We start from the raw sequence: 25,972 nt of genomic DNA, 5'->3' as shown, positions 1-25,972 counted from the left end.
ACTCGCACATAAATCACACACATTATAGTCGCGGGCGTGACAGATTGCACCATGGGACGGTTCCCGTATAAGTCAAGATACGTCGAACAAACAATGCGGTTGCTCGCTTGTGAGGAGACAATTCCGGCGATGTCAGCCTCGTTTAATTTGTGGGTTGATTTATGTCCTCCCCATACATTAGGCATCAATCAGCACAATGATGAAATACATCTCTGTCTGGGATTGCTTGCTTTTCAGTGTCAATGGACCTAGACAGCTCACAATTCTGAAACTACTCCGTCTAAACCACATTGAAATGTCTCTATATTTTGCGGCGAGGGAGTTCGATATGGGAAATGAGGAACGGCACGGAATTCGTCCCAGAAACATGTGTTTTACTAGATTCGAGAAGCCTGGCTCTACGCACTCTGAAATGGTCGATCTATAAGTCCAAATGGTGACATACGTCTGGCTGTTTAGTAAGAGCTAGGATATTGTAAGTGGAAAGGCTATTATACCTTCCCCTACGCTTATGCCAGCAAAGTGGAGCCTAAGCGAGGACAGATGTGTGAATAAGAAATGAGGGCCATGTGGAAGAGGGCTGCCAGTTTGAGACCTATATTTAGGGCCTGGTTAAAGAGTAATGGCTATCAAAGGGCCGTTAAAATGAGGGGGGGATTGCCATCCGAGCCTGTAATGTAGAAGGTGATTTATTGCTTTCTAATGGGGGTCGGGATGGTTCTCTGCACACGGGAAGAACAAAGGAACGTTATAGAAAGCAAACCAAAATAAACTCTTTCCGCCTAAATCATGGTGAGCCGTTTCCTGTGCGCCATAAGTCACCGCGCCACTTGTCACCACTCTATTAATATCGGCCAGTTATCACGACGACAGAAGTCATCGTGTACACCGTCTGTCAGAGCGGGCTGGTCGTCTTGTCCGTTCCAATTAATATGGACTGCACAGCATATTCCTGGTGGAAAATGGTGTGATTTAATTAGATGTGTTTTTTTCCCCTATTATTCGAAAATAAAAGCCCTCCTTGTAGTTTTGTGTTGTTTTGTTTGTTTGGTCGCCGTGCCGACCACGGTGAATAGGAGTTATCGTGCGCAGTCCGAGACACGGGCCTGGGACTCCTGTGCCTACTGAGCTGATTATCAGTCCTACAGAACCACTGGCTCAGTTCAGCAGGAACAGGAGTCAGGCCTGCTCCTCACCGACCCTGGGGAACGCCACACGCCCTGGCATGGTGTCGGCGTGAGGGACCGCATCGTCTAACATGTCACATTTCCACGTACCAACCCTACTGTTGTAGGTCGTATAACCCTGGGTTTCATGTTGTACGTTTGTTCGGATTTCTGCTTATGACCTAACGTTAATCTTCAGCGCCGTATTCCCACTTTGAAATAACACCCTGTGTCGATGCAAAAAGATCAGGAAGATTTGAAATCGGGTCTCATTGGATTGTGATGCATGTCTTTGTTTCAGGTTCATGGCACCAGCTTGGCGCTCAGAGGTCATAGATGCCATGGCTCCAAGAATTCTCACAGCCGTGACACCGTCGTCTCCCAACAATGGCGGTCGATGGGGAAGGCCAGCTGGTCGAGCACACAGGATAGCTGTCCGTTAATGTCCTTATGAAAGAGCTACTGTGCCAGCGTGTGTGACAGCATTGCCGTATCCTGATAATGATCAACCACCCTGCAACGTGAAGTAAAATTACCTCCATTGTTTCCTGCCCTGAACTTCTGTTCAACCCCTGTGAATGGACGGTTGTTTGCTTTGGTCTGAGACAGAAGTTATCCATGTCTGTGTGCATAAAGAATGTAAACAAGGAAAGGATTACAGAGATGAACAGATATTTCCATCTACCTCTAACTCCCTCTGGGCCGCTGTATGTGTATGTGTTCAGTCTGAGGTCACAATCCGGTTTTAAAGTTTAGACTGAAAATACTATCAGGTGAGTCATGTTTTTATACACAATAGCTGACCCATGTGTGCGTCTGTCATCTTTACCTACCAAATATACCAGAGATGAGATGGCCATTGTAAATGGTATTTTTGTATTCACAATTCATGTTTTCACAATGTAAAGACATTACTGTTTGTATGCATTGTGCATTTTTTATGTCAAGTAGAACAATAAAAACATATCTGCTTCAAAGTTAAAGGGCTACCTGACTGGCATAACTATCTTATAAAATAGTTAAGGGATCTTTACCCATTGTTGTACACCACAATATCTACAATAAGCTCAACATTAACAAAGTCATTTATATATTTTGATGTTTCAGGCCATATATTCTCCTCCCAAACCAGATATCCAACTCATTTTGCATCAGTACAACCTTTTTGAGATTTAACCTTTGCCCATAAGCTGATTTACTGATGCTTCAGTCTTTAATGTAACATCCCTTACTACGCATGTCAGATTGACTCAGATTAAAAACTGCACACAGGATGACATATTTATCTATCTCAGATCATGTCAATCTTTTAAATGGTTCTGTCTCCATATGCAAAAAAATATAGTGCTTAGCAAAAGCACACACAAAACATAAACATTAACAAGTTTAATATATTTATGGATAAATACAACACAATGAAGACTCCAAAGACTGAATCCCATCTAAATAAACTCATCCACTGGGACATGTAGCATCAGAGTTCAAACATCGGCAGAAAAAGTCATTCCTAAACGTAACATGTAGCGAATACGATCACTGGCAGCGTGACCTGACACAAGTCATGTTCAATTCAAAAGCACACGTACACAGGAGAAACACAAGGTCTCCAACCCATTACTCGCTGCTTCCAGAGAGCGCCTGCCTGTCAGCGGTGGGTACGAGGCGTGCTGGGCTTCGTACCGCAAACACAACAATGGGAGTGGGTGGGCTGTGACACGTTTACCAAGCCGCTTCCCGCCAGAGTGATGTCGCGCCGCTTGGGCCGTCCTCCGCTTTCTCCTCCGTGAAAACACGCGTCCCAGCGCGGCGCTGTCTCCTTTCATTCTGCCAAACAGTCCCAAACACTGCCAGGGTGGTCCCTACGGGCGCGTGTGCCATTACAGGGTGTGTGGGGGAAAACGTGTGTGTGTGTGTGTGTGTGTGGTTCTCAGCAGGTCTCCGGGGCTGTGTGTGTGAGGGTGTCCCGGAGTGCTCTGATCCTCAGCTGACCTCGGTGGGCGTGGCCAGACCAGTGCCCCCCCCCCTCTTCTCCCAGCTCCACCGAGCTGAGGACGTACAGGGCCTCAGTGACTAGGTCACAGCGCCGCACCACCTGACCCACACACACACACACACACACACACACACACACACACACACACACACACACACACACACACACACACACACACACACACACACAGGAACACACACGCACTCTGTTATCCTTGTCGGTAAAGATGAATGTGTGTGCATACATTGTGAACATAGCATCGTACTTCTATCCTGTTTTAAAATATAATCATCCCATTGATTAGGTTCTTTAGCAAAGGATTCGTCCCATAATAACCTGTTCAACCTGTCATAGTTTCTTAGTTGGTAAGAAACATTCCTTCCTCCTCCCCCCCATCAATAATGAATAGTGACTTTAACACCCAGAGTTATAGTCAATGTTCATCACCCACATCATGGGGGGCTCGCTTCCTCACCGTCTGCACCACCTCTGACACTCTGCCGATCGGCTCCTCAGAGACCACCGCCACGTTCACCAGGAGGCCCAGGACAAGCTCTGGAGCCAGGGGGCGGGGCTGTGCCTGGAGTGACAGGAGCTCCACCAATGACTGCAGAGGTTGGGATGCGTCGAGAGGTGAAGGGTCCAGGAGGAGGGATGTCGTGTGGCCCCATGCCTCTCTGACACGTGCCTTTGTGTGTTCATTTTAAAAAGTGACACATTTTAGATCAGGCACATCACGTTACGGCGTTAGCCTTTTGCAGACACTTTAATCAAATGCGATCTACAGTGCATATTAGATGGATAACCGGGGCTAGGGCATCCTGCTCAAAGATGCCTACAGGTATTCTGAGCACATTAGGGTACAACTTTTCATCTGGAAGTCAAACAGCCAAATCCTACATGCAGAAAGCAGTTGGAAACAAAACTCTTCCCTGTGTGCCTCTCTTATATTAGATCAATAAACGGGGGAATGAAAGCAAGATGTGCGCGACCTTGAGTGAGGACGCATTAGAGCCAGGGTGAGTCTGACTCATGAAGAGAGACCAGGGAGACTCACAGTGCCCCCCAGACACACTTGGCTTGGGATCGATCCCATGTTGGCTCATTAGCACTCTCTCTCTCTGGTTGCGATAGACCCTGTGTGCTATAGTACGTCTTTAACCTCGGCCCACCTTCTTATCTAGCTAACTAGGCTCGGCCTCGCTCACTTGCTGTCAACCTCTCTTGGTCTCTCTCTCCCTCTCTTGGTCTCGCTCTTCCTTTCTTGTTCTCTCTCTCTCTTGGTCTCTCTCCCTCTCTTGGTCTTGCTCTGACTCTCATGGTCTCTCTCTCTCTTGGTCGCTCTCCCTCTCTTGGTCTCTTCCTCCCTCTCTCTCTCTCCTCCCCTCTCTTGTTCTCTCCATCTCGGTCTCTCTCTCTATCTCCACCTCTCTTGGTCTCTCTCTCTCCTTCTCTTGGTCACTATCCCCAACTCTTTCTCTCTCTATATATTTATATATATATCCGTCCGTCCCCCCCCCCCCCCCCCCCCCTCTCCCTCCCTCTGTCTCCGTCTCCCTCCTGGTCATTTTGGGGGTCATCCATAATTAATCACCCCAGCGTGTGATCCGCCCCTCGCCGGTCTATTCTGGAGCCCTGGGCACCGCCGGCCCCGCCCTGGGCCACCGACACCGACGCCGACGCCCGGCGGGGCCATGATGTCACGTTACCATGTGACCCAGTTACCAGGACAGAGCTGGGCCAGTGGTTTGAGTGGAGCCCGCCCTGCGCTCACACACCCTCTCATAAGCGAGATTAGATTATACATTGGAACACAGAGCTAAATGCCTCCAATGTATCTGTTCTTCGGTTTACGCTTCAGTCTGTTTCTGATTGTGACTCCAGAGGAATAGCATGCCGTTGCTACATTCTGTTCATTTCATTTTGGCAGTAAAAAAAAAGAAGACTTTTAAGACCAGGGTTGTGATGGCAACTAGCTCCTGTCGTCATAGCTATTGTTATGGCTCATAATTAGAGCCTGAGCCAAGGCTTGAAAAATATATTGTTGAGATTACGAAAGTACATCAGTGTATTGTGACATGGATGACAAACCCCCCCCACACACACACACACACACACACTTTATGAACCTATTTCAAGCTGCATTATTTGATTTGTAGCCACCAGAGGGAATAAAAGAGGCCCCTAGGCGATGTTAAATCAGTTATCATATATGGCAGAGGGCTAGGATTAGTGTGTGTTTGTTCGTGTGTGTGTGTGTGTGTGTGTGTGTGTGTGTGTGTGTGTGTGTGTGTGTGTGTGTGTGTGTGTGTGTGTGTGTGTGTGTGTTTGCGTGCGTGCGTGCATGTGTGCGTGCGTGCGTTTGTGTGTGTGTGTGCTTCACCAGCTGCAGAGTCCTGTGGTGCCCGCGGTTAGTGGGGTGGTGGTAGAAGGTCAGCAGCCATAGCAGCAGCTCCCGGTCCTGCGGCCCAGGGGACACCAGCAGTTGGACAGCCACCTCCACCCAGTGGGCACACTGCACCAGCAGCAGCCAGGCCTCCAACACGACTCGCTGACCCCTGCAGCACGGGAGGAGTACGGCAGCCTCTCAAAACCCATGAAGAACCTCCGACCGTATCGGTTCCAAATAGAGAACAACCACGAGGCTTTGCTTTGCTTTTAACGACGCACTGAACTGAACATTTGAACTGCGGGGCCGTACCTCAACTCATATCGCTGTTGCAATATTTACAACCGTCTCTTGTTGTGTTATTACTTGCGCAGCCCCCGAGTTTGCAGTGCACAATGTTACAAAACGAGCGAGACAGACAGGAAGGCGCGGCGAAGGAGCGTGTTGAAAGGGAGCCAAACAGCTGCAATGGCTAAGTGATGGCTTCGAGTAAGGAGAGGGATATGATCGCTCGGATTTCCTTAATGCGGACATTAAAGCTCTCCTCTCCCCCGTTTCCTCCCCCCTATCTCCCTCCCTGGGCCTTTGGCAGGTTTTATTTTGTGTGTGTGTGTGTGTGTGTGTGTGTGTGTGTGTGTGTGTGTGTGTGTGTGTGTGTGTGTGTGTCTGTGTGTGTGTGTGTGTGTGTGTGTGTGTGTGTGTGTGTGTGTGTGTGTGTGTGTGTGTGTGTGTGTGTGTGTTATTTCCCCTGTGTTCCTCTGAGGGTCCTCGCTCAGTGCAACACAACTCCCAGCGACCGCTCACTGCTTTCCCACCGCTGGCTTGGAATGACCGTATTGGGGGGCGTCAGGGGAAGGGGGTGTTCCTCCGGCACCCCAGGATCGGAGCGGGCCCCCCGAGAGCTGCAGTCCAAGAGAGACTACAGGGTCATCTTCCCCCTCCTTAGCAGAGCCATTATGCTCGTTCCCCCTCCATTAAATCGGATTCTTCCACCTCTTCATTTGCCCCCTGCGCTTAAAGTGATGGTAGGAGTCAAAATTCTGTTCTGAAAAAATCCCACCCCTCCCTTCAGGCCTCTCCTAAAACATGTGACTTGCTCACTTGCTTTAGCAATAGGTATGCCTAGCATTGTTGGACACTCTATTCCTGTGCAATAGGTGTGCGCATGTAACCAGGTAGGTAGGAAGAGAGGAACTGCTACAGATACAGGATTATTTGCAATATTGGTCAAAGCAGTTGATATATAATTATGGCTGTCAGAATGTAGAAAATATTAACCAAAAATATAAAAATATCTAAAATAAATTGCCAGACGAGCTGAGTGGTTCCCTCATTCGAGTGGTCTCTCTCTCACTCTGTCTCTCCCTGTCTTCTTCTCTCTCTCTCTATGTCTCTAATGAGTACTTAGAAGGAGCCGCCACCGTGATCACCAGGCCCTGGTTGCGGCCTTGCTTGAGGAGAATGTTCAACTAATAACTCCCTCAACGACATCCAGGCCCCAGAATAAGCTTACAACGCATACACACAGCTGATGGCGGTCTCTCTCTCTCTCTCTCTCTCTCTCTCTCTCTCTCTCTCTCTCTCTCTCTCTCTCTCTCTCTCTCTCTCTCTCTCTCTCTCTCTCTCTCTCTCTCTCTCTCTCTCTCTCTCTCTCTCTCTCTCTCTCTCTCTCTCTCTCTCTCTCTCTCTCTCTCTCTGACACACACACCTGGTAGCCGTGTCTTCAGCGCTCTGCTCTTCCTCCTCGGTCAGTCTCTGTAGGGATTGGGCGATCCAAGTCAGGTGATCCTTCCAGGCCTCCGGGGGCATCTCTGGAGAAATCAGATTTACTGGAAGAGGCCCAACGAGCGACTGGAGCATCAATAAGCATTTCCTCCTGGATCGATCACGATCGGTATAAATCAAAGCCGGGGAAACGAATCACGTTGTTTGGGAAGGGGTGAAAGGCCACTGCCCCTTGCAATTGTGGATGCATTGTTTTGTGGGAGGACAGCATATTTCACCCACAGGGTGCTATGTTTAAGGACTCAAAGCAGACCGACAGGCCCCAGCCAAGCCCATCGGCCTCACCCAGTCTCCAGCCCTGCCACAACCACACACGCTTCCATTCACATCCAGACTTTCCTTCTGTAGGGCCGGTCTGCAAGGATGGAGACCGCAAATCAAAAATTCAGTTCTTTTGGCGGGTATGCAGTGCAGCCCCTCCATCGCACGCGCTGCAATTATTAACCCTGTCTCGGAGACACCATGGCCCTACATTTACCCCCCCCCGGGTCCAAGGAAAACCTTCTTGCCTATGGGCAAATCTGAACTTGCACTGATAAGCATCCTTGCCGTCTGCCATTTCAACATGTACATGTTCAACATGATATGTCACTGCTTAAATATACACCACCAACAATACACAATGCACTGTTACAGATACACCATACCAGCAGCGTATGCTTGAATGAATTAATGTGGAGTGCAGTAGGTGTGATTGTTTAACATTGGGGTTAGTTACTAGTTGGTGCGTGCACGCACACAACCCCGAACACTGCCACAATCAAATGGTGGAAAGATGTTACTATAAGACAGCTGAAAGAATTCAGGGATTATTGAAACATTTGCTTGGCTGGCGGATCATTCCACTCCGTCAAGTACAAAGACTAAATGTTCTAATTCTAAATGTATATGTTGGAGCCTTCAAACAAGTAATGAACAGGAAGTCTCTCCGCCTGGTGTTTATAGTCCTATGTGATTATATTGGCTTGGGATGGGACGTTATGTGTATATAAGCTTCGTTCTCCCTCCACTTCAGTCAAATTATGGGATGCCCCATTTCAACATCAAACACTTTTTGGAGCTGATAACTTGTATTCCCTGGAAAAAGGCATTGGCCTCGGCTTTCTTTAGGCTCTCCAGAACAGAGAGACTTTGTCAGGACGCAAGGTTGGCAGATATTGTCTAGGGATGACACACACACAGAAACACACACGGAGACACATGCACAGAGATACGCAAATACACACACAGAGTTGAAACACTAATGCATGCAATATGTAAACCAAGACACAAAAACACACACACACACACACACACACACACACACACACACACACACACACACACACTCATTCATATTAAAGACGCCGCAATATGTAACATTTTAACCAGTTCGTAGCTTAAAAATAACCTGGAGATATCTGAAGCCAATGCTGATCAAGAGTTAATAATGAATAATGAATAATAAAATCGCAAATAGATTACAAATAAATGAAAATGCTGGCGAGCACGTACTGCTCTACTTCTTTACAAGAATCTTAGGATGGACCCTTCCAAATCCCCCCCACTCACGCCACCCAGCCAGCCGAGCTACGCTAGTTCGCGTCACACAGTTGCACAGCCAGTTAGAGTGGACAGAGCACTGTTTTGAGCATTTTGATTTCTGAAAGTCTCCCGCCTGCTCTCTGGGAGGGGCTCGGTCTCACACAGGGACGGCCACATACCTGTCGGCAGGACGACCATGGGCTGCAGCAGCTGTCGGGGGACGTTAGGGAAGAACATCTTCATTGGTGTACGCACCTGTGAGCAGACAAAGCACCATTCGCTCATGGTACATCCCTTTACCCTCTTATTCTTTATATTATTTAAACATTTCTCGAATGATTGCCTTTTATTTTTCATGATTATCCTTAATGTTTTTTTTATTATGCAAAGCATTATGAATGCTGTGTATATACATATATGTAGCTATGCATTAGCCTTTCCTTACATGTGAATGCCTTTTCTCCCCATTTTAACTCAAACTCATATCACTCATATGAACCCTGATATCAAGCTCAGTAGGAGTCACAATATGCTAATTTAACATTTTTAAACTAGCCATTGTGGAGGAGATATAATGTGTGCTGGAGTCTACAGTAGTGAGTAATAGCTTGTCTTTAGAGAAGCCTGAAATGCCATCATTAAAATGGTATCTATTGTCAACTTGAAGCATCGTCGCCATCTAGTGGCTGCTTGATCTCATGGGAAATGCCCCAGGCTAAATAACTCACTTTTCATATATAGTTTAGACTTGCTGAAATATTTTACTCTTGAATGACTCTAGCATCAATAAATCCCACAAGATGTAGATGCCTCCTGTCAGCTCAATTCTAGTCTCAAAGGCTGTACACTAAAAAAATTAATATTTTCAACAATACTTTTTTAAACAATACAAATCGATTTCCTTTTTGGTGTGGAAATCCGTGCTCTGTTTGCTTTGGACTTTGTGGTCAAGAGATGGGATGTGGAGAGGTGAGGGGGGTCTTTATGTGGTCCCTGGAAGCACAGGTGGAGAGACACGCCTAGTACCTGAGGCTGGAGCTGGGCCACTTCCCTGAGGAAACAGCAGGTGAAGGAGCGGACCAGAGACGGTATCGACGGATGCCCTCCCTCCTGCTGCAGCAGGAACCTGCATCACACGCCAATGCACACACAGACACACACCGTTACATCATTCAAGTTTGGGTATCACTGGCACACTTTTATACTGTCATTTATACTGTAATACTGAAGGCACACGCATGGACCTACCTGAAGATGTCGTTCACAATCAGGAACAAAGAACAGTGCTGGGCGCATGCTTTGGGCTGAAAGACAAAGAAATACATAGATTGGTTGCCTGTATTGCGTTTGCTATTCCCAGCTTGTTTTAGAGATACAATTTAAAAAGATCAGATTTGTTTGTTCTTTTTCGAAAAGTGTGAGCTTTTCCTTCAATGGGGAAATGGGACAGAACATAAGTCCTGGCAGCAGGGTTAGCCATAACATTGAAAACATTATAAACAAGTCGGAACTAAAAAATGCACCAACAGCGCCCTTCTGTGTTTCTGTGCCGTATTGCAACCCCTCAGTTTAATTGGGAGCTTATGCCGGGTTTCCAAATGCTCTTGAATTTAAGAACGCATTCAAGGTGGCGAGTAAAGGGCATAAAATATAACGCAACAGCGCAGGATTATATAAAAAAGTATACATACAAAACGTTTCATATCTCCATAGGTTGGTAATGGTACGTTTTTATATGAATCAGTTGCGAATATCCGTGTATGATACACATGTGTGTGAATACATGTGCATGTGCATACGCATGTGTGTGTGCGTGTGTGTGTGTTAACCATCACGGTTTTCCACTAGTGAAAACAGATGGTTTCTTAAGCATCCTTCACCATACCTCACCACCAGGTCTTCAAGGAGGCTCAATTACAGCACGCAGCAAACATCCTGTTTTTGGCAGAAAGCCCCAGGAAGTGAGTGTTTATTGTTATTGGGCCGGCATCTCCGTGGATCACGGGGGGGGGGGGGGGGGGGGGGGGGGGGGGGGGGGGGGGGGGGGGGGGGGGGGGGGGGGGGGGGGGGGGGGGGGCGGGGGAGAGGGGGCCTCGTATGAAGAATGTGGGCCTAATTTCACGTTTCCCCTTTTTTGATTGCACTTTAAACAAGTGTGGCGAAGAAGGGGGTTGAAGAAAAAATTACTGCCTATCCGGTCATTTTTTACCTCATGGTTATAAATTAATGCACACACACATACCCTTGTGTATGACATTAAATCTGGTCCAATATGTCTGTCCTTGGGTACTGGGATGGTTACAGTTCAGTCTCCATTACACTCTGCCCTCAGGCTCAAATCTCAATGAATGAATGAATGAATGAATGAATGAATGAATGTGTGTGTGTGTGTGTGTGTGTGTGTGTGTGTGTGTGTGTGTGTGTGTGTGTGTGTGTGTGTGTGTGTGTGTGTGTGTGTGTGTGTGTGTGTGTGTTTGTGTGTGTGTTTGTCTAAACTTACAAGATGTAGAGATATTTAACAGTACATTCATGGTGATGGTGGGGCGATGGAAACTGACAGCCAGATACACACACACACACACACACACACACACACACACACACACACACACACACACACACACACACACACTATCTAAATTGTTTACAAAACTCCTCTGCATGCTGTTTCGGACATACATTCCCGATTACCAACTCTCAGAAACGTAAGCCGCGAGGATCAAGCCTAATCAGAGGGGAAGTCAGCTCAAACACAGAATACGCTGTGCATGCACTTCCTACATGTGTGTGTGTGTATGTATGTATACTTTATACTGTTTCCACATCTGTCTAAACCTTGCAGTACGGCGCCTTATTTGAAAGCGTAGACGCCATTGGCTCGTACCTCTGCAGCAGGCCTCCAGCGGACCGTCACTTGGATATACCAGGATAAAAAACATGGCTTACACCGATGACAAACGTACACTCGCCAAAACGCTTCCTTCACACATGGAGCGACGGCTGATTCTCAATCTACATCTCTCACGCAAATCCACCCAGTGGAAAAACATGTGGAAAACAGTCTGGGGCTCTCTGCTATTTTTGCTAACTTTTGGCGTGCTTTGGGTACTTGTATCTCCGCTGTGTCAAATGACTGCATTCAACACATTAGTGTACTGTCTGTTTATGGAGTGTATCACCACCACAGCTCACGCACATATTAGCTCCATCATGTTTGTTGATCCATCTGCGGTCGGCTCTAATACTTCCCCGCTGGTTTTTCCAAAAGTACACCAAACTGTTGCTGTTGCAGCCACAGCGTGACCTATTATTTCAACCCGGCCCGAAAAATCCAATCAATAGATGATTATCAGGGACTCATTACGTGTGTCGGGGAGAGGGGGGGGATTGGTTTATGGAGCGCAGAGCAGGAACGGCCTTGTGACAGCAGGCTCGTTGGCGAGGCGAAGACGTGTTGCCTCGCCAAACGACGTGAGATTTGGACGCGCGGCAGCCAAATGATGTGAGACTCGTGTGCCACGGAGCCAGGCGATGTGCGTCAATACAAATTATTCCAAGGGTTTCCGAGTAGTACGCAATGATGTGAAAAGGGGTGCCATGCTGTAACTAGTCAGTAAAATAGGATGAGGAATCGCCATGTAACTGCACTGGTTTCACAGTTTACAGAAAGGCTCAAAGTCAAACTGAAGGTCTATGGAGTGTGTGGGGATTTATTAAGTGGGACGCTTACATTTGAGACTGTTTATTTCAACATCTAACATTAAGGGGGAGGTATTACGTGTTCATTGTGGCAGTGCCTCACCCACTTAACTCAATTTGTGAAGGTACAAACATAAGGCTATATACACTGTATGGGAACTTCAGGCAAACTTGATCCTTAATAAGCAAATCGGGTAGTTTAAACATCTGCTATTCATAGAAATACACATACAACCCTTTTACAATACGTTGTAAGGCAAAAGCCACCTACCAACATTGACGGTTCCAGCTGTTGCTCTATGATGTGGAGTGTGGGACATGCATTGCTGAGAATACAGTCCAACAAGCCCATCACTGCCTCCTCTAGGCTTGGCAGGCTGTGGCACCACAAGGACATAACCGCCTCATTTTCCAAAGATAAACCATTTCTGGGAAGAAAAAAATACAAAACAGAAAAGGAATGCTTGTGTGAAGCTGTATAAGCATTTAATAACATATATCACTAACAGTTAATTAACAGTTTACTAATGGTCTAGTAACCATTAATTAGCATTAGTTAACGCAGTGATTAACTTAATCAAATAAGCCACATAATTATACAGCAGTAGCATTGTGGGTTATCACATTAATGTTGCTGTACCTTAAATATGCACTGCTCACAGCATCCAGGAAGTCTTGGCTCAGAGTAGCCCTGACACAGGTCGCTGCTCTCTGTAGCATTGCACCAATGAGAGGAGCTGCCTCGGGGCATGTGACCAGGGGAATGCAGGTCTCTGACACAGCCAGAAGGGTGTCACATGAACACCTGAAGTGGTTTCATTCAGAACATCCAGGTTAAATGTTGTCTTTGACACAAGTTTATAGGGCGTAACATGGCGACGCCACAATACAATGATCACCTCCATTTTGGAGGCATAGGAGCATAGGAATGATAGTTATTGTGTTGGCGACAATGCCTTTTTGGTAATTGTTCGGTCCTTAACCATGAAATAATTTGTTATTATGGGAAGACATTGTTGTGTTTGAAACTGCCAAAGCCTTTCTCAAGCTTTTTTCTCATGGCTAAACCAAGTTTAAGCCATAAAAGAATTGCATGATGCATTTTATGTACATCCCCTAATAACATGGCCCCCGTCACGCACCTTTCAGAGTGCTTTGCTTTGCATTGACATGAATCGAAACAACATCCAAAAACAAAGGACAATAATTTAAAAGAGAAAGGTAAAATACAAACTTTAAGACGGTGACACATAATCAGTGCATAAAGACGGTCACACATAATCAGTGCAAACATCAATCTGCAGTATCTATTCATCTATGATTTGTCATCATTTAACATTTTGCAGACACATCACACATCAGCGTGCTCTTCACCTGTGACTTGGCCCGCTGAGGGAGCTGCAGCTTCTCCCCACCTCCTCAGACAGATGCGACACCAGCTGATGGCGATAGCACAGAGGTACAGACACGTTTACATTCAGCACACAACAGGAACCTTCAGAGTGCTTTATCAATCCTGGGGGACATTGTTAAAAGAAAATAGAATAAATACCATGCCACACAAAGTACGGTATGCCAATAAAAATGTGCCTATCCCAAAAATACATATAAATAAATAAATGCAAAAATCGAAATTTGACTGAAAAACACATTTATATTCAATATGTACAGAGAAAACGGAGAGCTGACAAGGTAAACAGTATGCATAACTTTAAAGTGCTCAAGGAACACACACATGGTAAGTATGGGAGACCATACCTCTGTGAGGACTCTGAGGTGATAGCGTCTCGGGGGGACATTTGCGTGCTTCACTAGTATCTGGGTCACAGTGTCCTCGTCTTCTGTAGCCAGTTGACAAAGAACGCTCTAGAAGGAGGATCAGGGGGGGAGAGGGGGGATACAATGTTTGTTTAGTCTACGATTTTCTCCCAATGTGTCACGAAAACAGCAGGCGTGACTTTGATACACCCACTCCCACGCAATGGCCGACTTCAAAGCTAATTAGTTACTGGAAATATAGGAGGCCTCTGCTATTGGTATCACATTGTGTAAACCACATGAGTCTTTAGAGCAGCGAGAGCTCTGAAGACCGGGGTGTATGGAGAACATGTGAGCGACTGCTGCTGCTATGTGATGGAGGTTGAGCCATGCAATGAGTTTAACAAGCAGAGCCTTCACGAGGGGGCCTCCTCATCTTCATCTAATTAGCTATTCAATTAAGTGGATTCTTTTCTGGGAACCGTTAATCAGGGTGAAGGAACTCATGGAGGGAACAATTGGGAGGGAGGTAATAACTCATAGTTGGAGCCTTAGCTTATGGTTCACAAATCCTGCGTCAAATTGTCAAGGAGGAATAATTGGTGATCCTCTACTGCAAGCGTTTTAATAAAGATAACAAAGAATAATGTAAGGTACTATTTTCAGGACAATGACCTTACCTGGAGGATACACTATTAAAAGTAAGAATTCTAATAAATCCCTGGACCAACAAGGAGAAAAAGAGGGGTTGGAGAATACATGAATATGTGGAGCATTGGCTTTAGCTCTGCAGGGCTGGCGGGTGGAGGAGGAGGAAGGCGGAGGAGGTGGGGGTGGTGGTAGTGTGGTTTCTGTAGCCAAGCTCTACAGCACGCAAGGATTGCTTACCCTCCAGATAGTCTCTGACAACCAGCGCAATCACTACCATCTGAGCTCCCTCTGAAAACCCTGCACATCCAAGTACATGCACAACCACTCAAACACATCCCACCCTGGCCATGGAGTCGTGGAAGAGAGAGAGAGAGAGAGAGAGAGAGAGAGAGAGAGAGAGAGAGAGAGAGAGAGAGAGAGAGAGAGAGAGAGAGAGAGAGAGAGAGAGAGAGAGAGAGGGACTAGAGAGAGAGAGAGAGAGAGAGAGAGAGAGAGATAGAGTACAGATTGATTAGACAGTAGAATAAATGAAGACAGAGAGATGAAAGAGAGAGACACACAGCATAGAGAGAGACAGGGTGTAAGAGAGAGAGAGAACAGAGAGAGTAGAGAAACAGATCTGAGTGAGAGAGCCTCCTTACAAAAATAAACTTGTCTATCAAATGAAATTACGACCATTTGCAAAGATTACAAAAGCAAGGGCATGGCAAAACCAGAAGTTGAATGGACAGATGGGGGCACAAATTTCAGTTCACCAGTCTCTCTAATCCATGCTGTTTTTTAGTGTGGGCAAGACCGGGGTGGGGGTGGCATCGGACACTCTGCAGGCATCAGAGCGATCCCGCTATAAATGTAAAATAGAAACAGAAGAGGGTAAAAAAGATGCGCTAATCAAGGGATTGCGCTTGGCCTTGCTGGGTGCCTCGTCCTGCTGTTAACAATTACAAAGCCACGGCGAAATTCTCCCAAAACCAATGAAAGAACTCTCGTGAAGCCTCAACATTTTAGCTGAGAGCAGCAGAGGGGGGGGGGGAACAAAAACAAGAAGATGGTGAGGGAATGGAGCCTGTTAAAAAGGAGAGTGAGACCCGATAATGGAGGTCTGAGGGATGAGGAATGGTACGCGAAAAATCATGGATTTTGTCTTTATGCCGACTCGGGTCGTTCCATCAATGCTCTTTCCTTTGAGCATTAAAAAAGAAGAAGCAAACCACTATTTTTCCTTGAACTAAATGGCCTTCACAACAGTACAGCACAGTCGATCCTCTTTCTCCTCCCTTAAAACAAGCTGTAAATCACGAGAAGAGGGGAGAGGTCTAAGACAGATTTATGACACTGGTCACCGGGCCACACAGAAGTAGAGAAGGCTGGCGTGCCGTTCCCCTCCGCGAACTGCAAACCCCAGAATACCATCGGAGGGTCGGAGTCAAAACAAGAGGCGTCACAAGGCACTGTTCCAAGAGACTGCCTGGCCTACAGCAGTTGGCTCTGTTAGATGCACAGAAAACACACACATCAAACTCATCGAAAGATAAAGCAGGACACACACACACACACACACACACACACACACACACACACACACACACACACACACACACACACACACACACACACACACACACACACACACACACACACACACACACACACACACACCTCAAACCCCCTCTAATAGCGCAGTCCTCCTCACACAGCTTTTATGTTCACCGCGACCACGCCGTGACCTCGCTGGCACCGTGGTGGTCCCGGGCTTCTCGTGTAAGATCCGAGGGAACACGACGATTAGAGCTCAGAACATGAGAAGCACATCACACTGAACTATGGCTGCTTTTGACAGCACCCTTTGAAAACACAGCGAAGGGAGTCCGATGGTGCGAAAGATGAAGAACAGACACCAGAGACGGGACAGTCTGAACCAAAAACTAACCTCCAAAAGCTACAGGGGAATGAGAAACGACATTTAAAGAGGGGAAAGGCGCATTCAGGGGAATGGAAACTTGGCAAATGATGTGTATCTACATGTCTATCCATCTATATGGAGAGGGAACGGGATAAAGAAAGAGAACAGACAGGGAGTAAAAATGCATCACAGTTCTTTGTTCCAATGTTCAAAAACCATCAGACAGTGGTAGGTGGTCCTCACAACAGTGTTTCTCCTCCGGTCCCTGCAAACTTGAAACATATTCTGTGGGGCTCGAACATATTGTGTATTCGAGGGATTGCTTCGAGAGCATTTACAATATGCTCCACCACGGATGGCAAGTGGCAACGGTTCCCTGTTTCCAGGCTATGCAAGGGGGTTTAGGACGCCACTTAGCTCCAGACTGTCAACTCATTACTCAGGCAGCGAGACAACAATGCCCAGGGAACCAGATCAGACGGAGCTAATCGCAAACAGGCCGCATTCTGCATTCCAAGACGAGGGGGCGCAACAGTGCGAGTGCAACAACAACAACATAGAGGGAGAGCAAGAGCGAAATCGCCCCAACAAAAAACATCTATCCGTCTCCTCCATGCTCTCAGACTAGGGTTGGGTGAACTTTTGCTTTTATTTTCAACCCCTGTGTTATCTGAATACAGGGCAGCCCCACATTGAGAGGATTTGAAGAGCCGGGGGAAAGGGAGAAGGCGCTGTGGTTTAGCACCACCTTCTGAGAGTACATTCAGACTTTACATGTGTATGGGCTGATTACATCCTAAATCCCAACAGGGAGGCTGACCAACTTCATAACGCAGCCAAACCCATCTGACGTATTCAAAGTTGATTATACATCACAGGGACTGGAATGCATAATCTGTGGCCCAGAAACATGCTCATATATTGTTAGTTAGCAGATTATATATCACATATTGTTACACACGCTAAGCTGTATTTATTGGATTTGGTTTGTTTTGTCACAATTTGGCCTGAAGCTAGAACAAAACAAGATCTAATGACCATATGCACACTGGTCCATTAACCCAACAGATTAAATGCACAAAGACACCAACATAAATGCTGTGTGTGCGTGCGTGCGTGCATGTGTATGTATATACATACATATACAATATACGCACACACATGACCCACACAGACAGGCCCATACTGTGCAATTTGTTCACCCTGCATTTCCATATAAAAGAGCTCAGATTGACTTTAAACAGCACTGTTTTAATTATAAAACATTCATTGGATGGAAGATAATCTAAAGAATGCAAACAACTAATCTTGCAGAATTAGTTCCCTGTTGTTTATCATGAGCCATCTGATCAAACGCTGGAAATGGCTGATATCTTCTTTCCCTGTTCTCTGCATTCCTTTTGTTCATACAAAATAAAGAAACTCAAAATATGATTAACCTGCCAATTTTGTGGCCCTGGAACCACCAAACAATTAAAATTGCTTTGTTATGTGTAAGTGTAGGAAAAAAGCCAGACTTATCTCAAGAAGCACTGTTCACCCTTTTAATCATCTACTCCTTTCATAGGAGGAAGAAGGGTACTTCGCAGTCCTATTCTAAATGAATTAAGGCAGAAAGGCCTAGCAGCCAAGAGGGAGTGAATAAGGTTTACTTCTTGCCTGATACAACTACTACTTACGACAGCAGACACCTAGAAAGTACGACTGACAACATGACTAAACAGGACGCAAAACGCCTCGCCTACGCATACGTCATTCATCAGATGTTTTATAGAAAGCAAATTTCAATTGTAATCTTATGGACAGGAACTTGCCGGGTTATGAGTTTGAATTATGAAGTATTAATGAGCAGATGGGGGCTACGCATCTTGTTTCCAGATATTGTGGAGATCAGGCTCAACCCCAGCACCTTCTGGCTGGTATTCAAACACGCAACCACGGTATTCAAAGCCTGCTCCCTGATTGAATCAGAGCTCAAGAAGCTCTCAGAAACGGATGGGACTATTTAGCCACAAAACAATAACACAAGAAATAGTTTAATAAAAGGGGATATAGGTTAAAGTAGAATGAAGCCTAATAAACTGTGTTTCTTGGAACTGAAGCCAAGTATTGTCAGGCTACAACGTGGAGCTATGCTAATAAAATTAAAAGGATGACATCTTAATACTTTGGGCCATAACAGTATTCCTGAATTTCCATTTGGGATTAATAAACAACTATTTAATCTTATTAGGCGTAAATCCCATACATATTTTTTCCAATTATTTGGCCTTTACAGGATTCTCAAGCAACCTGTTACAGATTATGTAATGCTGCGTGCAGAACAATGTTATTGTAACCAGTTCAACACCGAAGATCGCCAGAAAGTCAAACTTCCCTGATTTATCGATGAATGAATGTATTAGAGTAGAAATCGAGAGACAGCAAGGCTGCCGTTGATGAAGACTGATGCATTTGTGTGTCTGGTTCTGTTCAAGCCCAGGCTAGTGTTGGTTGATTGTGTGGAAAGTTCTTTCTCATGCTATGGTCGGATCGGTCCGGGTTTGGGTGGAACATCTTCACGCTATGGTTGGGTTCAAAGTAACAGGCCCGATTAATATCCTATAAGTTCAAATATATGGCCAATGACTCTTAAGAGAAGGTTTTTTCTTTAAGCCGATCCATCTTAACCAAAAGTATTTCCCCTGAAAGCAAAATAAATGGAATAATGCAAATATAATTATTCTTTCAGACAAAGAGAAGTCAACCAAGTTTGTCCAAATGGCCTTAAACATCTCTTAATTGTTGTATATTGGCCTAATGCACCAAGACATTATGTGTGCTAAGGCATTCAAGTGTATGAAAAGGTATAACGCTTACCCGTATCCACTGGTTGGCCTTTCTCTCCACAGGACTCCCTGGTTCATCGGAGTATAGACTCCACATACTCTGGAGCAGCAGCCTACGGCATACAGCTGGACACAGAAGAAATAACCACACAAGGACGAGGGGATAAAGCATCACATCCAGGTTTCAGCAGTCGGCAAGAGCAGGATGTAAACATGAAGATACCAGAAGACTACTTTGATGCCAATGCCCCATAAGGTTAGCTTTGGAAATCGACAAATCTGTGAGCTCATGGTTCCTTTGCTCTGGCATATGCGCCGAGCCCCCCTCCCGTTCAGGAAGATTTCCGGAAGGCCTGGCCCTTTATGATCACAACGGTTTATGTTCTATGGGGAGAGTTGCAGACAATGACTGTACAGAACCTAATGGGAGCCTTAAAGTCAAGGAATTTTCATAAACAACCAAGATGGCGTCCGCTGATGTGCCCAGTTTAGTTTCACTGATTGGTGGGAGGTTTATAAATCGAATACACCTGCATCCAGAGGCCTTTTGGTCATTGTCTGTGGATAACACCCCTTATCGAAAGTGAATTGAGAGGTTCCAGACTAATACGTATTTGCAAATAAGTCTGGCGAACCTAGGCTACCTTAATGTAGTACAGGTCATTGATCGTCTGTAACCCTAGAAGCCCAACTACACCAGAGAGGCCATTCCAAATCACGACCAAAGCCAATCCAAAACTCTCATTGCTATCGTCTCGTGTCTTGACTCATTAACTCCTTCAGGATGAAAGGAAGCAGGCTATATCTACCTATATCTACTAAAAAGGTAACTTTTTCTGTACGAATTCACATTGTACATTTAGTTCCCTCATACCAAAAAGTAGTTTGTTTCGGAACCCTTCCAGTGTTTATGCAGCAACTTATTTCAACCTCAATGACTCAGTATTTCTGCGACTGGGTGGGGATTGAGTGCTTATTCTAAAGCCTTGTGTACATCTCTGTTTCCTTGGTGCTCAACCCAAAACATCTTTTTTTTTCCCTGCCTATGATCTGACACTTAATATGAGGCATTGACTTCATACTTCTATCCAACAGTGGGGGAGGAGGAGCCTACTTGTAAACATCCTTGAGCAAGATGCCCCCATCTCCTCTATCTGTATCTGCCTTGCACTGCAGGTTTATTTGAAAGCTAAACTGGCAGACTCACACCTTGGATGGGAGACCAGACGGTACTGGGAGAGACGTTGGAGGGCCAGAAGGGGGAGCTCATCTCTTTGGCCTATGTAATATCTAGAGTGCTTCAGGACGGAGACAGGGACTCCGTCCTCTTGAAGAGCAGTCTTTAGGATGAGACGTTAAACCGAGGTCCTGACTCCCTGTGGTCCCTAAAGATCCCATTGCACTCAGAAAATTGGGGCGCCAACCCTGCAGCCCTGGCCAAAGTCCCAACCTGGCTCTTGTACTAACATGGCCACCTCATCATCTCTCATTGGATTGCATCACCCCTACCTCTCCACTGTGACTGCCAGTGAGTGGTGAGTGCTCAGGCGTACTGGCTGCCGTGCATCACCCAAGGGGGGGCTACATACTGGTAGTGGATGAGGTGTGATACTCCCCACACACACACTCGTTATGTAAAGGGCTTTAAAAAAAAACGTACATATTGCAACTACTTATTATTATTATTATATTATTATAAGTCTCTTCCACGACCTAATAGTAACAGCAATAGTCCCAGTGATGAGAGAGACTACAAATGTCCAGGGAGGGGGAGCTCACCGTCAGCAGTGACATGGGGCATCCAGCATAAGCGACCAAGCAACTGGCCAAGGAAGGGTAGCTTCAGCATGGCTTCCGTGGTGGAGCTCTGAAACACAAGACATGAGACAGTAACAGTAATGCATGTGAACGTTAGGAAGACAAATTCAAGCCCTGGCAGGTGACAATACAACACAATATGAAACTCTCTGGCCTGACTGTGTGAATGTTTGTATATGGGGCGTAATTGGGAACCTTACAGATAGCGGTGAGAGAAGAGAGCAGAGTACAGATTGACAGTAGAAGAAAGACTTAAAGTCAATATTATGTGTCCAAATGGCCTGTATGTCAATTATGGCATCCATTGCACTCCTGCCCATCCCTGAAGGAGGGATCCCCTACTATGCGATCCTTCTCAAGATTTCTTCCTTGCTGATTAAGGGAGTTTTTTCTTGCCCTTGTGGGGCCTTGGGTCAAGGGTGGTGTCATACAAATTCGGCCTCTTAAGCCCTTAGAGACTGTCATGTCAATTAAGGGCTATACAAATACAATTTAATTCAATTGAATTGTCCTTGTTGACTCTGCTGTTGATCTCCTTACAGGCCTAGAAAAGTATCCAACAAGGTTCAGCCCGTATCCCAACCATTTCCTAGTCGTAACAGTTCATCACCTGTTTCGGTCAGTGTTCCGCAACACTCAACATCATTACAGGACATTGTCCATTATATGACTACATTAACCATGTTCATAAAACAACCAGATGTGCATCATGGGATTTTTATCTTACCTTATTTTATGGCAGAGTTCCCACCCTGCTGACCCTGTGTGTGTGTGTGTGTGTGTGTGTGTGTGTGTGTGTGTGTGTGTGTGTGTGTGTGTGTGTGTGTGTGTGTGTGTGTGTGTGTGTGTGTGTGTGTGTGTGTTCATGTGCATGCAAGTGCGTGTGCCTGTGCATGTGTATGTGTGTGTGTGTGAGAGAATGCATGCATGCGCGAGCAATGCATTGTCATACATATGGACATGAGGTACCGTACCGGACACATGTTTATCTATGAAAGTATAGATTATTCAGCCCCATAACGAAAGCACAATGAACCAATTAAAAGAAAGTGACAGCACAGCTTCGAGGCAGAGTGCGGGTAAACAAACATTTTATAACACAGTGAAGCAAAAGCCCAGGGCCAACCAAAATCTGACATATGCCAGTTTTAATTGAAGCAGTGTGGCGTTGCAGTAACAAAGGGGGCTCTGGCTGTTTCACTGCCGTAGACACAGACAGTGGGGGCTGCGGTGTGGGAAAATGGCAGGATATGATAGGTTGGCGATGAGAAAACCCTTAAGTGATATAATGACCCCTTTAGCCAGAACCATCTGGGTTTTAGAGTATGGCGATTACATAAAAAGTGTGGGGTCTTACGGGAAGTCTAGTTACTGTCCTGTGGATTCGGGTAGTGTGAGAGGAAACGGATTCGCAACAGGATTTGGGTTGGTTTTGTTTATCGCTTTTTACAGAAAGAGAAAGAGTGGAGTGGGTCAATGTGTCAGAAAGAACCACGAATGACTGAAATCGAGGAGAGAAGGGCAAACAAAAAATCTAATATGAAAAGAGAAAAAGATTCCACCTTACACTTGGAAAGCAGTAGGCCATGATGTGATAAAGACCAACCAGGGTTTGTTTAAAATAAGAAAGAATAATCGTCCCACTAGCAGTTAACAGCTTTGGGCTTCAACAAGTTAGCCAGATTGAGTTGAGGTACCGTAAATGGATGAGGTCACCAATAATGGGAAGTGGGATTGTAATAAGTCTTCATCCGTTTCAATGGATGCCACATCCATGTATCACTGCAGTATGCTGTTGACCCCTTGCCCAAGTACTCAACACTGTCTGCAACCCTATCCTACCAGGGAACTCCCAGCACACAAGCAATGTGTGTGTGTGTGTGTGTGTGTGTGTGTGTGTGTGTGTGTGTGTGTGTGTGTGTGTGTGTGTGTGTGTGTGTGTGTGTGTGTGTGTGTGTGTGTGTGTGTGTGTGTGTGTGTGTGTGTGTGTGTGTTTGTATGGATGATGCAGTGAGGGAGGAATTTGTATTTATTGTATTACTTCACTTTTGGTTGCACATGACTGTTTATTGTTACGGTAAATGTGGTATAAGATCACCAAGAATGTGCAATTCTAAAAAAGAAGAAGACATAGATTATTGTTGACAATCAGTGCAAAGTCTCTATCAAAGACATGTCTGGAATCTAACATTGAGCTTTAAGAATAATGGAGAATGGATGGAGTTTTGATTCAAAACAGATGGCCAGAAATTAAGCTGCTCAATGTATGGTGGCCACAGGACATGATCATCCGAAGACAGAATGAAATAGAGAGATTTTACTGACACTGGCTTATGTCTAATATCACTCTGGTATCAGTCTGCAAGCTCACCACCAGGGTGGCTCTAAATCCGCCTGCCGACATGATTGATGGTAAACATTACTGATGTCATTTTACCTGTATGAGTATGGGAAATGTAGGGACATCACATAAACCAGTAGCGGTATGACTTCTAAAGCTTTTAAGCAGCGAATGTTGCTGCTTAAAAATTGGGTTTGACTTATTTTGACAAATGACTAAAACAAATAACCGATTATTGAAATGATAAGGAATTTCGCAGCCATGGTTACTTTGAATGGGAGAGATAAAAAGTCCTTCCCATAAAGACCCCTATCCAAGAAGCGAGTCTCTGTGGCTGAAAGGTAAATATTGCTATTTTTCTACCAATGAGACACTCTGCAGCAATGCCAAGTATTAACTAACACTCAAAGCATTCAAAACGTAGTCTTTAAGTGTCTTTTTAAAGTCCCAGTATCTCCCGAATCAAACAAACAAAATTCAACAAAGCCTGTGTCCATTCATATTGAACTACAGAAGGATCTCCAAAGGAACGCACGCTTAGCTGATGGGAATGAGGGTCTGAGCAGACACATGCACTCGGCCAGGGGTCAGAAGGGGCAGAGCTTTGACGGGAAACCAATTCTCATTAAAAATAGTCCACATCACATCTCCATCTTTGGCTACAGTACAGACATCATACATAATTAAACAATGCAAAGCTCTTCTCAGGGGGGGGTTTACTAGGTACAGTCAGATTGTGTTTTTTATGAGGGGATAGCCGGTAAAAGAGATTTGCATCAAATTAAGGAATGTTACTTTCTACCCCCCCAACCTTGTTCACTCCTTGCTGCCCAATTTTTCTCCTCATTCATCCATGACACCCATATTGACACCTTAAGATCGTTCACACCTGGACTGATGAAATGCTTAAAAAGATTTACAAGAATCCATAAGGCACATGGATCCTTCAAGGCTTGAAGGAATTCATATGCCGAGCGGTGTCACCAGTTTACAACTTTCAAGATTAAGCAAACCTGACCAATAGATTGATATTTAATCCAAGAGACACAAGGAAGGGATCTGAATTAATATTTGATAACCTTTCCTGATAATATTGATGGTTGGAATGAGTCTACACATGTTTTTGTAGTTTTTTGTAGTTTTTATAATCAAAAAACCTGCCTGTCTTGGAGCAAACAAGCTGAAAGAGTAGACTATAAAGAGGAATTAAACAGACTCGACAAAAAACTCGACAAATTTCCCACACACCGTCATCAACGGCTGCAATCGTCAATAATCTAACCTGACCCCTAACAAGAGGGCCAAAAACAATCCAACCAACTGGACTACAACTTCAGTAAACAAAGCAGACTGCAATCAAACACTCGGATTAACACTGCAGAACTAACAGAAATAATTATTAAAAAGGAAAAAAGATAAGTAAACCATCTTAATCAGAGAATAACCAGAAGCTACGAGAGAGAGCTGCATTGAGAGCCAGAGAGAGAGAGATAGATAGAGCCAGAGAGCTGCATGATCTATCGAACACTGGAGCCTCACAGTCCTTCTCTCTCCCTCTCCCACTTCTTTAGGTACACTGCCCCCCTGCTGCTGTTGGATTCAAATTTGTTGGACTTGATGCGGGGATACATCAGGTTAGCGCTGGAAGTCCCCTTGCGGCTATTACCTAGCTAACTCAACATCGCAGCGCTGCCAACCAAACACACATGGCCTCTTGGCCAGCACAGAGTGGCCTCTGTTACCCCAGGCCGAGCAACGCTGGACGGGCGCTAAATGTCCCGGACGAGAGAGGGAGGGAGGGAGGGAGGGGGAGAGAGAGTGAGAGAGAGAATGCGTTTATTATGTGGCAGTATGTTTATGTGTATTTGAGTGTGTGTCTGTATGTATGTGTCTAAACGTGTGAGTCTGTATGTATGTGTGTCTAAACGTGTTTGCTTGTGTTTCTAAACGTGTGTGTGTGTGTCTGTATGCACGGTTGACTGAATGTGTGTGTGTGTGTGTGTGTGTGTGTGTGTGTGTGTGTGTGTGTGTGTGTGTGTGTGTGTGTGTGTGTGTGTGTGTGTGTGTGTGTGTGTGTGTGTGTGTGTGTGTGTGTGTGTGTGTGACTTGGTGAGCAG

The 25,972-nt window shown here is 45.5% G+C and overlaps 2 protein-coding genes across 9 annotated transcripts in view; one reads left to right on the top strand and one right to left on the bottom strand.

The window, feature by feature from the left end:
• aopep (aminopeptidase O (putative)) overlaps nucleotides 1-2,149 on the top strand; it is an 80,098-nt gene extending 77,949 nt beyond the window's left edge. Inside the window, exon 18 of the mRNA XM_030358537.1 lies at nucleotides 1,468-2,149. The gene's annotated coding sequence lies outside the window, so the exon portion shown is untranslated. The remainder of the gene's footprint in view (nucleotides 1-1,467) is intronic.
• fancc (FA complementation group C) overlaps nucleotides 1-25,972 on the bottom strand; it is a 29,703-nt gene that overhangs the window by 1,542 nt on the left and 2,189 nt on the right. For 7 of the 8 annotated variants that reach the window (XM_030358543.1, XM_030358547.1, XM_030358542.1 and 4 more), the window contains 13 exons: nucleotides 21,476-21,563; nucleotides 19,728-19,822; nucleotides 14,315-14,422; nucleotides 13,931-13,995; nucleotides 13,197-13,361; nucleotides 12,828-12,984; nucleotides 10,106-10,161; nucleotides 9,884-9,983; nucleotides 9,037-9,112; nucleotides 7,257-7,359; nucleotides 5,543-5,717; nucleotides 3,635-3,847; nucleotides 2,033-3,258 (listed from right to left, as the gene is read on the bottom strand). In XM_030358543.1, the coding sequence (XP_030214403.1) occupies nucleotides 3,094-3,258; nucleotides 3,635-3,847; nucleotides 5,543-5,717; nucleotides 7,257-7,359; nucleotides 9,037-9,112; nucleotides 9,884-9,983; nucleotides 10,106-10,161; nucleotides 12,828-12,984; nucleotides 13,197-13,361; nucleotides 13,931-13,995; nucleotides 14,315-14,422; nucleotides 19,728-19,822; nucleotides 21,476-21,563 (1,566 nt within the window). In that variant the 3' untranslated portion in view covers nucleotides 2,033-3,093. Of the gene's footprint in view, nucleotides 1-2,032; nucleotides 3,259-3,634; nucleotides 3,848-5,542; nucleotides 5,718-7,256; nucleotides 7,360-9,036; nucleotides 9,113-9,883; nucleotides 9,984-10,105; nucleotides 10,162-12,827; nucleotides 12,985-13,196; nucleotides 13,362-13,930; nucleotides 13,996-14,314; nucleotides 14,423-19,727; nucleotides 19,823-21,475; nucleotides 21,564-25,972 lie in introns of those variants that run through there. The other variant, XM_030358548.1, reaches the window with a different exon arrangement.

This window comes from Gadus morhua, chromosome 6, assembly GCF_902167405.1.
Source record: "Gadus morhua chromosome 6, gadMor3.0, whole genome shotgun sequence".
Taxonomy (NCBI): Eukaryota; Metazoa; Chordata; class Actinopteri; order Gadiformes; family Gadidae; genus Gadus; species Gadus morhua.
This window is presented reverse-complemented; position numbering and strand designations above follow the sequence as displayed.